The sequence below is a fragment of the Pollicipes pollicipes genome, unplaced genomic scaffold (assembly GCF_011947565.3).
Source record: "Pollicipes pollicipes isolate AB1234 unplaced genomic scaffold, Ppol_2.1 Scaffold_7231;HRSCAF=8579_pilon_pilon_pilon, whole genome shotgun sequence".
NCBI classification, from domain to species: domain Eukaryota; kingdom Metazoa; phylum Arthropoda; class Thecostraca; order Pollicipedomorpha; family Pollicipedidae; genus Pollicipes; species Pollicipes pollicipes.
In genome coordinates, this window is record NW_023597034.1 from 15,400,876 (window position 1) to 15,415,282 (window position 14,407).

The 14,407-nt window shown below is 52.2% G+C and overlaps 1 protein-coding gene across 2 annotated transcripts; it reads left to right on the forward strand.

Moving 5' to 3' along the window:
- The first annotated feature begins 1,266 nt into the window (after positions 1 to 1,266).
- Positions 1,267 to 11,969, forward strand: LOC119110474 (polycomb group protein Psc). Of its 2 annotated transcripts, none has more exons than XM_037234309.1 (8): positions 1,267 to 1,374; positions 5,783 to 5,918; positions 7,138 to 7,240; positions 7,727 to 7,830; positions 8,114 to 8,219; positions 8,478 to 8,586; positions 8,935 to 9,015; positions 9,170 to 11,969. In XM_037234309.1, the coding sequence occupies exons 1-8, from the start codon at positions 1,366 to 1,368 to the stop codon at positions 11,294 to 11,296; spliced, it is 2,775 nt and encodes a 924-aa protein (XP_037090204.1). In that variant the 5' UTR covers positions 1,267 to 1,365; the 3' UTR covers positions 11,297 to 11,969. The 2 variants fall into 2 exon arrangements, with proteins under 2 accessions (XP_037090204.1, XP_037090205.1); XM_037234310.1 differs by having other exon boundaries at positions 5,787 to 5,918.
- Positions 11,970 to 14,407: the final 2,438 nt, after the last annotated feature.

The following is a 14,407-nucleotide window of genomic DNA, read 5'->3' on the forward strand; positions in this document are numbered from 1 at the left end:
TGGTGGAGAGTGGGGCGAGTTACATCATGTCTAAGCAATATCAGGACTATTTATCCCAACTCCATGCGACGCATAGCAGCTTTACGCTATTAGCTGACGCGCAGCAGCCCACTCCACCTGTCTGTGTACTTTCTGCCGCACGCGCGCCGGCCAGGGCCGCCGCACCTTGGTGTAAGCGCAAACAAAATTCTTTTTTTGCACAACGACGAAACTTTAGTGATCGGTGTAAGTGTGTGTTAATGGGCTTTCGGTATAACTAGACAAATATGGATGCTATGCGGAGTGTTGGGGAAATACATGTCTCGTACATATTGCAAAGCGTTTAGGATCTGCCAGCCAGTGGTTTCAGGGTGGTGCGAATTTTCTTCCGAGATATTCGATGATGCATGTTTTGAAAGCTGTGCGTGGGGCATGCTGTAAAATTGATACAATGTACCGACAGTATGCAATTGACTGACTTACTGTCAACCAATGACTGACATGAATGCCATGACTTATTGACATCTAGACAAGTCGACAGTTATACCACCTGTGTAAGTCCATAATTCCACCCGAGCAGCCGAAGCCGAGGTGGCAGTACTCATGAAATAAAGAATGCCTGAAAAAAGGACAAACATTTGTCATATCGCAATCACGACGAATCACAAAATAGCGCAGACGGGCGCACTTGGTCTACACATCGTAAGGCATTTGGCTTGCTTGCGATGCAACTTTCTCGGTGATAAAAACACACAAGTACAGCTTTTCCACTATGTAATACAACTCACCCCGGTTTGGAGCGGGTTGCCTGATTTATAAGGGGGTCACACCTAAGTCATTTACCAGAGAAAAAACAGGACGTGTTCTCCAAAACTTTGCCGCTGCACACGAAGCTGAAGGATATAGCTGACTGCAGTTTTAGTGATTTTAGAGCCCTATCCTTAGAAGTTTCAGCAGGAGGAAGCTCAGGGTAAAAACCGATATAACTCTACGTACTCTCCCCTACATCGCAGATGGCCAGCTTTTACGATGACGTAGGATTGCCGGACCTTGCTGGCTCTGTGCAATTAAAAACCGACTTCTAGCATTGCGGGTACACTCAGCGATCCAGTCATCACCCATTTTATTCAGCGTGCTCACTTCCAGCGGGATTTCAGATCATTTGAACCGATGTTCGCCACTGGTTGCCGGGCGGCGCGCGCCCGCCTCCCGGCCCCGCGCCACATCCGGGAACTTGAGTCACGTGACCGACGCCGCGGCACGGCCGGCGCAGTGTGAGGGCCCGTGTGTTGGTGCGGCGGGTGGCCGTCGGCTCTTAGGAGAAATCAAGATCAAGACGCAAAAAGCCTGTCCTCGACCCGAAACCGAGTGTCATCACCGAGCGCAATGTCCAAGGTATGTTACTGTGGTCTTTGCATGCTTCAGCCTGCTCTTGTTGCGCCGTAATTTGCTTTCTCTAGGCGCGCGTTTTATCAGCAGCAGACTACGACAAGATGGCGGCGGCACGAGTCGAGGAGTACGCTCGGTCTGGCGGTCGGAGCCTGGGAGCGGGGCATCCCGTAACACATTTGGGGCTGGTTTTTAAAATGTGAGCAGCGAAGAGTTACGCAGCAGTCGGAGGGCTTCCAAACGCCTTATTGGGCTTCCTGTCAAGTGATGAATCGGGCCCTTTCTGTTCTACTTTGGGTGCAACGAAGCGCGATCGTGTACCTCGTCTCGATTATCGTCCTTATCTCGCCGTCACTGGTTTCTGAGCTAGCGTTAAGAGATGGAGCATAAAGAAGTGTACACATACCGTTCTTCACAAGGAGCCAGCTGCAGGTGGAATGATTACTCATCGGGTTCAGCGCGTAGCAACTTTGTTCTTATGGCGATTCTGTTCAACGGATTTTGCCCGGTAATGTCCGCGAAGCTTGGCTAGTTCAGTGGTATCCTCGCATTGATGAACGTTGGGAGGTGTTCCGTCCTCCTGAACCACCCAAAAATTGTACCCGACCTGTACCTAAATGCAGGTTTTCTCGCGTCTGGAGAAAAGTGCACAAGCGTTGCTACTCCCAGGTTGGTGGCTCTCCATTCTGGCGACACCTGGACGAACGTCAGTTTAGCTTGTGAAGATCTTCAATCCGGTCGATCTGGTTGACAAGTGGCTTAGTCGTCCCGTCAGGAATAGTTATTTGGTATCATGAAACATTAACGCCAGTTGCGACGGCGGTCTTTTCGTTGGCCTCAGATGCGATGACGCTGTAATATACTCGGCGTACGTGCTTGGCGGGGTACTTCACCGTGAGTGCCCAAGGGCGTCAATGCGGAACGAGCGAAGAATCAAGAGGAGTAACCAAAAGAGTGATAGAGCAGTGACAACATGATTATTACCATGTAGCCTCTGAACAACTTCGAACAGGTGTTCAGTGGAACGCAGCCATTTGGAGAGGTTGGACTTCGCAAACACCTCCTCGATGATAAGCTTCATATAGCGGTTGTATCTGGGCAAACTTTTCGTCCGGACGTGAAGCACCCAATGAAGCACATTTAATGCACATCACAAAGCACCTCCTCATGCTCAGACCCTGGAGGCGATTAAATATTGAATCGCCAGAGCCATTATCGCCAATCGCCAGTAGGCGAGAGCTTTCATTTCAATTTGCTACCCATTTCAAACATGGGGTGGTGTCTGAGCCTGGAGACTTCCAAATGCCGCACAGGGATCAAAATCTTGCGACTTGCCGGATGACGAGGAACCAGGATCTCACTGCGCTAGTTTCACCAATCTCGTTTATACATTGCTCGGCTCCAAACGTCCGTGGTCGAAAGAGATAAATCGTCATTTTTTTGCGCTTTCGCGACCAACGGCTTTTGCGCCGTTGGCTGCTCCATTTCGAATGCTGAGCTGTTTATCTATATGATGACGAAGACACATGATTGATCAGAATGGTTGCATTTCCCGAGGTCACAGCGTCGGCTAACTTTTTGTTTGATGCGTAACCAAGCACGTTTACAGCTTCACAGTTCTACACCGAGCACGAATCCATTGCAACGTCGCCTACTGATGCAAAGTACACAAATTAAGATTTCCCTCTGTTTTGTTTTTTGACATTTTGTTTTTCTGGAACAATCCCTAAACTGCACTTATTATATTATGATTGCGGCCTCCGTCAATGTCTTCAGATGCCCAGAGCCGAGACTTTTGGCGTTGTCAATATCACAGCCCAATATAATAAATCATACGTTTTTTAATCATTTTCAGCTTTCACCAGCGCAACCACATGCTGGGGCCGAGAACTTACACGAGTTACATCTCATGCGGGCAGTTCTCACGCAGAATAAACGCGCTCTTCTGCAAAATTCACTTCTGCAGCTCCACATTTCACTGATGACATGTTGCTTCAGGCCCCCACCAAACAAATGTACTGTGTCAAGTAATCAAATGGCCAGCCCTGGCGTAGAGTAAACGCGTGCTGCGACTGGATTCATTCACTTTTTTACTACTCCACATTTCGAGGATGGTATGTCGCTTCATTCCCCGACAGACACAAATATATTATGCCAATACGGATGACTACTCTCTTCATAATGCATTGACCCAATCTGTTTAAAGGAAGGAAATATGCCAGCCTTTTAGTGAAATAGTTATTCTGAAAATGGGACTGACGAGGTAAACGGCAAATTATGTTGTCGTCTTCTTTTTACCGGAAGATTTATCTGTGTGCTTTCGGTTTGAATTAGGCATGTTTCGGTGCATTTTGCTGTACCCTCAACGGAGTCAATATGAAAAACAAACAGTGCCCTTTTCCTGTTCATCCCGTGGATCGTACAAAATGTCTTGAAGCATTATATTTTTATAACTGCTCAAAATGCGCCGAATAATTTTCAGGTTATAACAGGAGGATGATTATGTGCCAGTATTAAAAATGGCAGCAGTTAAATCTCACGAAATAGGTGTTCCACTATGGCGACACCTCTCGAAAGACCTTTCCATGCCACTCAAAAGCCTTCTGCATCATTGGAGTTAAAGAGACCAGGCATTTTTCATGAAGTGAATAAGGCCCGCAGAAACGATGAGGATTGTATCAGTTAGACCCTACACCCTCATTGTTACTTTCGACTCATCTGGTCCATGCCGCGTTAATAAAACTCGCTTAAATGTGAGCAATGTGGAAGATATCAAGATTTAGAAACAAGCCACGCATCGGTTGGTGACACAGTTTGACTAGTCCAGGCAACGCCAATCAAGAAGGCTGTCAGTGCATGTTGTTTACTTTGAATCCCACCATTGGTCATTGTGCTGCAGACTTCCCAAAAGGGTAAGCTAAAAAGGCTTTCTGAAGAGATCTGGGTTCTTCCACCCGAACTACTATCTACTTTTAGACGAGGCTGCAGATATCCCACTGGCGGCGTGTACGGCGCATATGGTCGGCGCGTAGCAGCATCTGTGGCGCAGTTTCCAATTTGGCATTTGGTGGCGCACATGACGCCCCGTCTGCCGGCGACACACGTGGCGGCGCACGTGGCGGCGGATAACGGAGCGGGCTGGAGGCAGCGGTGGGCTAGCGGTGAACGTCACGGAGCGGTGGGCCGCGGCCGGCTGGTGCAGCAGAACCAGCACTACCGGCACCGCCCGGCAGTGCCGCTTCGTCGGGTAGCTGTCGGGTAACGAAGACAGTGTGTGATCTGTCAGTGCTTTCTCTGGGTGTTGATGATATTGTGCGAGCTGACGATAGCGCTCGGTTGCCGCTGCTGCTGCTAACACGTTGACAGCGCCCCTTGACCTGCCACTCCCATCCCGTGGTGAAGCTGGACTGCTCGGCATGTCAGTAGCTTCTTCTGCCAGGGAGTTCAACGACCGCACGACGCCACGTCCTCGGGTATTCCCACACTTTCACCGACCATGTTCCACAGGCGACATGGCGCTTCTCTAACGTGATCAGAGGACACGGCCAATTGACGCAATATGTTCAGATTTGGCCGTAGAATAACAGCAGAGTCAGACAAACTAGAGACAGACTCAGATGCGGCCAGTCAGTCACAAAACCACGCCCGCGGCCAGCACGCTACGGGCAACACTAGCGGATTCAAAGGGAGTGTCCCACGTTAGTACACTCCCTTTTTGGTTTTGGGGTTTTGGGTTTGGGGGTTTTGGACTGTAATAGCCATCTTGAAGATCATTCGGCGCGGCTCATAGTCCCGTCCTTAATATCTAAAGCCTTCTAGCTTCTGAGCTACACGCCTGCGAAGATGTGCAGATTATTTCAGGGAGACTTTTCCAAGGCCATCAAGGCATTCATGACGCCATCTTATGGCGTCATCCAAATCATTTTATGCCATCAACCATGTGATCAATGACAAGACGAATACCATTGTCGAGTCGTTCATATCTGGCGTTCGTGAGATCTTGGGAACCAGATATGACGGCCGTTAATTGGCTCTCAGTCAGATTTGTGCAAGGTACGATGACGTAATCAAACAATCATGCATTGAGGAGCATATGTACTAAACGGTGAAATTGTGTGGTCTCGAACACTCTTTTCCCCTTAAAAGCATACTCATAGTTATAAGCGAGCTTATTTCGTCATGTCTGATGTTTGCCGATGAAATTGTGTTGTCTCGAACACTCTTTTCCCCTTAAAAGCATACTCATAGTTATAAGCGAGCATATTTCATCATATATGATGCTTGCTTAACTTTCTTGAAATGTGGAACATTCCCTTCAACTAGCAGCACACATTGCATTCAGGCCGCCATGCCAACGGCGTGCGCAAGCGGCCGGCGCACGCACACCACCTTTAACTGACCCGCGCTCACGCAGGCAGGCATCTCGAAGATGCCCTCGGACGGCGCCAGGACGAGGGTCACCGTTGCCCAGCTGGCTCCCCATCTGGTGTGCACCCTTTGCGGCGGTTACTACGTCGACGCTACCACCATTGCCGAGTGTCTGCACACGTGTAAGTTTGGGGAGAAGAGGCGCTACCCTGTTCGAACCAGATGTTGCTCATTGCTACACCGACCACCCGCATGACAGCATTTATGTGAAGGTTGCAGACATCTAATAGGCAGTTGTGTGCGCCCAAACACTTCATCCCTGTCCTCAGATAAATTAATGTGATGGACACGTGAGATACACACTCGGGACTACACTGATCACCAGCAGGCCCGCACTAATGTGGCACGTTATGTGCCATTAATGGGCGGTGGTGGTTGCCCTGACGTTTGATCGCTATCATATGAGAACATGGACCACTGCAAGCTGCCATGCACACATGGCCAAGCACACATATTATCTGTAATAAGGCAGAAAAACTATGCTTGATTTTTTTTCTGTGCTCACATTAGGAGCGATGCCGCAGGGTGGCATCCCGCATACCGCGTCCCCAGTAGTCTTAAACTGAACTTAGCGTCCGTAAAGTTGCGTCGAAAATGGGCCCAAAAAGTTTTCTATGCAGAAGCCGAGTTCCACAAATTCGGTAAGGGCGGGAGCGAGCACGTAATCCAAGCATGGGCGGCGTAACCGCTGTTAGGGCCGGTGGGGTCCAGATCCCAGCAACTTGAGCGGATTGGACCATTTTTGTGTTTTGGTTATATGTGATGGCACCAAAACAGAACTGGACGCTAGAAACGTTCAAGCATGGTTACATTCGCGCACCCAGAGGCTGATTTCTGCCAGATTTGGGTCACTTTTAGTTGCCATTTGGAAAGGACTGAAATACCAGCATTGTGTTTTATTTTGGTGTTTATATTGGGTTTTGTTAGCTGTGAGTTACACGGGAAAAGAGCGGCTAAATCGGCATCCATTGTCTTACACAAGGCATAGTCATATTCCACATTGTTCCATTTGTGCCCAGATTTCTTGCATTTTTGATAGGCATGCCTGAGGCTGCAAGCGAGTCATGTCCAGTTGAGTGCTCGGCCGCCAATGTGGAGGAAGGAGAGGGGAGCTCAGCGCTATGGGTTCGGGAGATCATCTACAGGCTGCGAGGCTCGAACCCAGTTGACTGAATATGAACCTGCGGCCCTATTTCTGTGCCCTACAGTCCTCCCTTGCCAACTCGTAATTTGCATCCGGGGCCAGTGCCCCCATACGTGACACCGTTAGCCAGATTTTTTGTGCATTCGGTGCATTGTGCGGCATAACACAGCCTTGCGGAATGACGCGGCCCATTTCAGTTTGTCGTTCGTGTATTCTGCGCCACCTGCGGACCACTAGGTGCTGTCCAGCGGCGACCTGCGACGTGCTGATTCACAGGACCAAGGGCGCAACCAGCCTGAGGTGAGCCTGCCGTCACCGGCGTGCTGCGGTCAACGCTCGGTCTGTCGAACGGAGGCACGGCGGGGAAGGGGCGATGGTCAGTAGTCGCTGGCGTTCGTCGGCTACACACTGACGCGATCGACTTTCACCAGCGTTCGTAGGTGGTTCACGTCGGTCCGCCCCACTTAATCCAGGGGTTCTGTGGTATATGTAGATCCATCAACTTAAAAGTGGTCGATCAATCGCGAAGCATTCTCGGGATTTTTGTGGCCAGCTTTTTGAGCTGGCCATGCAGAGTAAAAACAATGCCGCTAAAATGAGGGTTGTTACCCGATTCATGCGTCCGCCAATACCGATGTGGTGGGCATCGTGTGGGAATGTGGCGCTGCCCGATCCTGCCGTAAGTGTGGTGTTTACTGAACAGGGTCGTTGCGACATGACCGTATCACTACGTCTCCACCCCCCCATTCTGGTCGGTCTATCGAACGAAGGCCTTTTCCGCTTCAGGCCTGACACGACCCTTCAGAGCATCGTGTACAAAACCGTGCCTGGGCTCTACCGAGATGAGATGAGACGACGGCGGCAGTTCTACCTGGATAAACTCGACGCCGGTGGGCATCATGGCTGATATGCTGTCAGCACCAGATTTAAAGGCATACCACCATCGCTGCTGGCTGCAGCTAGATACTTCGCCTTTATCGTGATACGCATTTTTTTTACAATGATTTAAGGAAGTTTTAGCTTTCTAATTGGCCAAATTGGTTAAACCGGTGGTATTGCACGGGTCTCTATCTTTGCCCTCTTCATTGTCAGCCGTGTAGGCGTCTCTTAATGGAACTTCCTTCATTGTTTTCGTAAGAATCACAGCCACGTTGACCAATGACCTCGTTGCAGACACTGATCTTCCATTGGCCTCGAAGGGAGCCTGGGAGGAAGGTGCGGTGCGATTTTACAGTCATGATGATTCCATCGGGGTACGGATACAGTACGCACCCCAAAGGTGAGAAAAACAAACCTGCACCTTGCAATCATTACCCTAGACGGTCGTAATTATACTCTGTAGAACGCTTCGACATTAGAAGTAGTAATTGTCCATGCATGTGTCCTATCGTTGACAGACGCTCGTGATCGTCAGGAAAACGTATTTTTCAGTTATTTATTAACACGTATGTCGGGCACAGCCGGATTATCACGGACTCTGCTTCGCTCGTGCACCGGCAATCTGGTTGACCTTGGATGCTTGTCCGTGTCATTTCAGTCCGGAGGACATTGTGCCTGTAAGGTTCTTACGCTGTCCGGCCAGCCTGCCCCTCAACGTGCTTAGGAAGTTCCTGTACCAAAAATACCGCTTCTCCGAACGGCTGCAGGCAAGTGGAAAAATATGAACACCACATTGCTGCGCGTCTTTTCTTAACGTGGGTATAAATCTCCCGAAACAGTAAAGATAACCGCGATAGAAAGGGATGCTTGCATTCGGCAACGGGTTTCTCGATAGCATATGTGTTCGGAAGATGGTGGTGTATTTCTAGCTCTGAAATACTTCAGCCTTGTTCGCCGTCTGCAAACCCTTATCTACTGTCGCTGCACTGCAGCTGTAGGCCTTCAGTCAGGATTACGGCCATAAAACTGGACGTCCGGCGGAGGCGACGGTGATCTGTCCCGATTGCGGCGGGCGGTGGCGCGGCACCGAAATGACCGTTACTCGCCGTCCGCAGATAGAGCTGATCCACGGCAGGAAGGTGCTACCGCTTGATGTCACGCTGCTCGATGTCGCCTACATCGTGAACTGGACCGGGGTGAGCTGATGACTTCACTGTGCACGATTTTAGAATATTTTAATTTGATATTATGTCTTAAGCGCATGGCAATGTAGACTTCTGGTCTCAGCAGCACTGCTTGCATAAGCCGACCATAGCCACTGTGGTAACGTCCTATCCGTTTGGTTCTCAGGAAGCCCCCATGAAACTAGCATTCCGGTTGAAAATCACGGAGCTTGCCCCAAAACGTGCGGCAAGTGACCTGGAGTCGGCAGCAGATCCTTCTGCGAAAATCAGACGGCTGGATCCGTGCCGCACGTCGGCGACGGCACCGAGTTCGGAGGACACTGTTCCTAAGGCTACTGCAGGTCATACCACGAGATCGCGCAGTCATCCATCGCCCATCGTGGCGAATGACCGAAGTCGTGGCATTTCGAGTTCACGCAGCAGGGCGTCAAATCCGAAAGCCGGCGCCAAGCAGAGAGCATCCAGCATTGCGTGCAGCATAGTTCAGTCGAAGAGAAGTGACAGGCCAGATGTTTCGGTCGCTGTATCCAGCATGGGGACCAGTCGGGGTTCTGCCGGTGTGGCACCAGGAAAGCGGCCTGGAAGCAAGCCGATCGATTCTGCATCGTTACCCAGCAAAATGAGAAAGCTATCAGTTAATCAAACGACGACCAACAAGCCGAAGTCCCAGACCCACGGCCCCATTGAGGCTGATGCACCCAAAACTCTTGTTCCCGTTCACACACTGAACGCCGAACCCAAAGTCGCAACGGTGGTGCTGGCACAGAAACCCGACGGCGCGTCCAAAACCACAACAGTTCCGCCAACCGTTCACGTTGATGTGAAGCAGAAAGCCCGTTCAATTGGCAGCAGTTCCGAGCAAAATGGCGATAAGAAGCCGAAAACCCCCTCAACTGTACCACACATGAAACCAGCTGACGATGAGGCCAAGACTGCTGTTGTCGCTCGTAACAGAGAACCTTTTAAAGGACAGAGCTGCATTCCGGCCACGGCCATCCCCAACATGAAACTGCCGGTGCAGAGAGAGTCCAAGTCGGCACCCCGAGACGGCATCCTGGTAGACCAAACCTGTCGGAAGGAGAACACCCTTCAACCCAAGACTCAAACGGAGAAACAGCAAGAGCACAACCTGCTGAGAGAAAAAGTCGGGCAAAAAGAACAGGGTACCATGCGTGGGCAGGTTGAGACAAAGAAGCATTGCCAGGGGAAGCTCGACGGCAAAGATGGTGCTCTAGAGGAAGCCAGGGAATCGGGGCCCCCATGCGGCGTCACAGAATCACCAAGCAGGTCCGTGAATGCAGACGCCTCAACGAAGTTGAAGCTTCCGGTTACAAAGGTCGACTGTTCAGTCCAGACATTTCCTATCTACATGATCCGAGCCAAGCAAGACCCAGGGAAGCTCTCAAAGACAGTCACTCACGGAACAAACACGCTTCTGTCTTCATCCTATCGGGGCCAGGGTCCTCAGGCGTCGCAATCAAGCAACACAACAGCACTAAACACGTGCAATCCCGCAGGCTCTCGCCCCAAGACGAACGGTGGCAAACCATACAAAGCGATCACCTCTCAGGCGAAGTCTGTTACTAGTCTCTACCGTCCGCCTCCTGCTACCACAAGTCTATCATCAATCAGTTCCGGCTCCAAGGACCCAGAGACGATTTTCCTGATCTCGGGTGCGAAGAAGCCCCAGTGCAGCAACAAAATCATGTCAATCGTGGAATCCCTTACGCAGAGAAGCCTGACATCTCTAGCACAAAGGGGAGCCGATGGAAAGCCAAAAGAGCACAAGGGAAACGGCGGGGCTACCCCTTCCCCTCGCACGACTCCGCCGCCGACCTCCAAACCGCCCTCGTCCTCCGCCAGCAGCGGCGGCTCGTTCGTGGCGCCGGCGCCCGTATCGGCTCAGGCGTCGGGCGCGGCGGCCGGCCGCTCTGTCTCCTCGCCGCTGCACATCGAGACGGCCACGCTCGGTCTGCGCTACAGCAGCGCTGTGCCGCCGCTGGCCGGCTTGGCGCGCCCGGCGCCGGCCAGCGCACCGGCCGCCGCTCGGCCTGTGTTCCCGGTGCTGCCGCTGCCACAGCGGCCCAAGAGCCAGGGCGTGCGCAGCATCCCGAACCCGTCGCTGGTGCGGCAGCGATCGGCCGAGGAGCGTGCCCGCGACAGCAGCAAGAGCTCGCCGACGGCGGGCGCCACGGCGCCGGCCATGTCGCCGCCCTGCATCAGGGACATCCACAGCCTGACACGCCAGCTGCAGGAGGCTGGCACATCTGTTACCGTGACCGACAAGACCTAGAGGCAGTCGACTACTAAGGATCAAGCCCAAAGCCCAGATCGCCGGACCAGTACAGGGTGTGGCGCTAATAGACGTTGTAGTCAGACGTTAAACACGAACACTACGCCGCGATGACTGGCCGCGACTTTGCCAGGCTTGTCGGTTGTCACTTGCCACCGGCTGACGTGTTCGTGTTTCATATTGCAACACGTTTTACTACTAGATTTTATGTTTCGCGCACGTTTTGGTGAGGCTATCTGGTAATTGCACGTTTGTAGGGCGTTTTCCGTAACCGCTATTATCAAGTTGTGAACAGCACTGTTGAGTGGCGATTGTCTATGTATTTATTGAGCTGTGCGGTCAAGCCGTTGTGAGCTCCACGGGGAATAACTACCGCTTGGCCACGTGGCCACGTGGCCTGACCGTGAAGCACGGCACTTGCAGTGATTGTAATGAAGTACAAGATATTAGCTGTTTGGGGAGACTTCAGGCCCATTGTTTACTTTGGTTGTCAGAGTGCATGCTAATTTACCAAAGGTCTTGTTCTACTGTGCGAGAAAATGTCCAGCAGGTGAAGTTTACAGCACTTCTACATGTATAAGTCCTGGATGCGTAGGATCCGCCTTCAAGTTCAGTGCAGGGTCTACTCATTGAGTAGCTCAGTGCGCATGAGCGGTAAACGAAATATGAAAATTATCGCCAAATACATCCTTTTGGTTTGGGTTTGGTTTTCCTTCCGTGTGTTCACGATCTGGCTTAAAAATGAGCGCGAAATATCGAGTACCCTCAATATAATCGTTATTTAACGTTATAGCATCGCCTAGCCGGCACCTTACGGTATATCGAGGGTCGCTAACTCAACATGACTTTCAATTCTTCGTACCGCAAAAAAACAGGAATTGAAAGCCTCGCGTTCTCATATCATGTTAACGAAAGATCATCGTTTCCTGTAGCGATCGTTCATACGAACATTGCGATGCGATAGTGCGCCGTTGTGCAAAGAATAGCGCTATAAGCAATCCGGCATACGGCCCGCACGACGGCTTGCAATTATCGATCAGAGGTGTGATGTGCCACCGTAGGTGCAGCGTCAAATCACATCCGTCCTCGCGGGTTCTGGGGGCATGCTGAACCACTCACGCACCATCATCGGGTCTATAAATTTATTCGGGCCGACCGCGCGCCCCATCCAGCAACATTTTGGAGGCTGTGCGGCCGGCGCTGGCGACGAGACTTGAAGCTCAAGCCGCAGATAGCCCGGCACGTATTCAATGCTGCGGTGGTCGCCCAGTGCCGCGAAACAAAGCATGAGGGAAAAGCCCTGTCGTCTTCGGAGCATGACTATCGCCCCCACCCCTGGAAGGACCGCGGAGGAAGGGGGGGGGGGGGGGCGCAACAGGGCCATGCTTCTAAATAGATGTTCAACATGAAAACACTCAGTTGTCCGTCGTGCCACCTACTTAAAGGTGGCGGACGCATGCCAGCACATCGCTGGGTGACATCACGGAGGACTGTTCAGCTGAGCGGCCGCTGGCTACGATTATCGGAGCCTTGTTTTCGTGCTGTGGTGGTTACGGTGTTTTATATCAAGAGGGATCTGAGAACAAAGTGCTTGCGCCCTTGCCCGGGTGGTGAAAATTTCCGACTGCACTGATCCTTACAACGCTGCGCAGGAGCCAACGAAGACGTGGTGCAGCTGTTCCCACAGACGCTAAAACCCTGCCGCCTGACATTTTGACATCGGCTTACGTAGGTCCGCAGCCACTGTAATCTCGTATCAGCGTGTTCAGTGACGTCGAAACGGAGCTGTGCGGCAACTCCGATTTTTCCGAACAAAGCTGAAATCGTTAAGCGCATTTTATCTCCGCATTACGGAGCTTCGTCACCTGAGGACTATTTTCGTCGCAGTACGTGTAGCTCTAAACCCCTAGGGTGGAACTCTGGACAGCGGCGCTCGGCCCCGCCCAGAGAGAATCAGTGTCAGGAGCAGGGGTAGCCATACCCTCGCATTTGCCAAAGAGAGATATCTTTTGGCCCCTTAAAATTTCTGGGGGGGCCTTACGCCGACAGGGCACCCGTGATGACTTATGCGAGACATTACTCCGATTCAAAAAGAAGAAAAGCAGCAGTCAATAGCGTCCGTTGGAACTCTACGGTAAACATTGTCAGCATCAGGCCCTTTTGATCGACAAGGCGTCCTAGATATTCCGAAAGACATCTGAGGCATGGGGACCAATAAAAGACAAAAAGCCCCATCAGCCGAAGAGGAGGCCCGACTAGAAAGACTGGAGCCCTCCCCACCAAGCTAAGAGGAGGTTTTATTCAGTAATGTTTACAGAAAAAGTCCTTTTGAAAAAGCGCACGGAATCTGAGAAACCACTTTCGGATAAGAGCTGGGAAAGCTGGGTCTCAGATCTGTTAAGTAGACCCACAGATTTGCTCGCTTCCTCGGGGGGGAGTCTAGCGCCGCCGCCTCTGGTCGGCAGTGCCACGTTCGCACACCGCCCGCTAAAAAACGACGTCATGCACGGGCTGGTTCGGCGCAAACTCCGCTCCACGCCGGGCTGGTTGAGCGCGAACTCCACTCCACGCCGGAGTGGTTCAGCGCGAGCTCCACTCCACGCCGGAGTGGTTCAGCGCGAGCTCCGGTCCACGCCGTACGTTCGTCCCTGAAACCGAGCGTCGACGGAGCGCGGGTCGGGCGGGACTCATGAGGTCCAGGGGCCGCGGGTCGGGCCTCATGAGGTCCAGGTTGAACCGCACGCCCCGTCACTTTCGCCGGCCGCTGACGGGTTCGAGCGTGTGGTTCCGTCTCTGGCCGCGCGCTGCGGGTGGCCTCGCCTATGGCGTGCTGTTGCTGGTATCGCGATGCACGAGTGCACCGCATGTGCACCGAACAGGTCGGTGCTGTCCGCCACAGCTCGCCGTGCTTATCGGGTCGTGTTTGGCAGCAAAACCACGCTTGTCTGACGAGGTCTGGCTGTTGAGCAGCCGATTAAACATGGCGGCGCCCGCCAGTGACGTCATAGCCCTCGTGCTGGACGCGGCCGGAACAGTGCGGCGCACGACATGACCGGGGTGGCATCGCACGGGTGCACTGAGACCATGATCAAGGGCCAGCCTAGAGCCGCG

Excerpts from the sequence above, each read along its gene's own strand:
- LOC119110474 (XM_037234309.1), top strand. Across the intron at positions 7,241-7,726 it reads AAGGGCGCAACCAGCCTGAG|GCCTGACACGACCCTTCAGA; the intron begins GTGAGCCTGCCG and ends TTTCCGCTTCAG. Across the intron at positions 8,587-8,934 it reads GCTTCTCCGAACGGCTGCAG|ATAGAGCTGATCCACGGCAG; the intron begins GCAAGTGGAAAA and ends CGCCGTCCGCAG.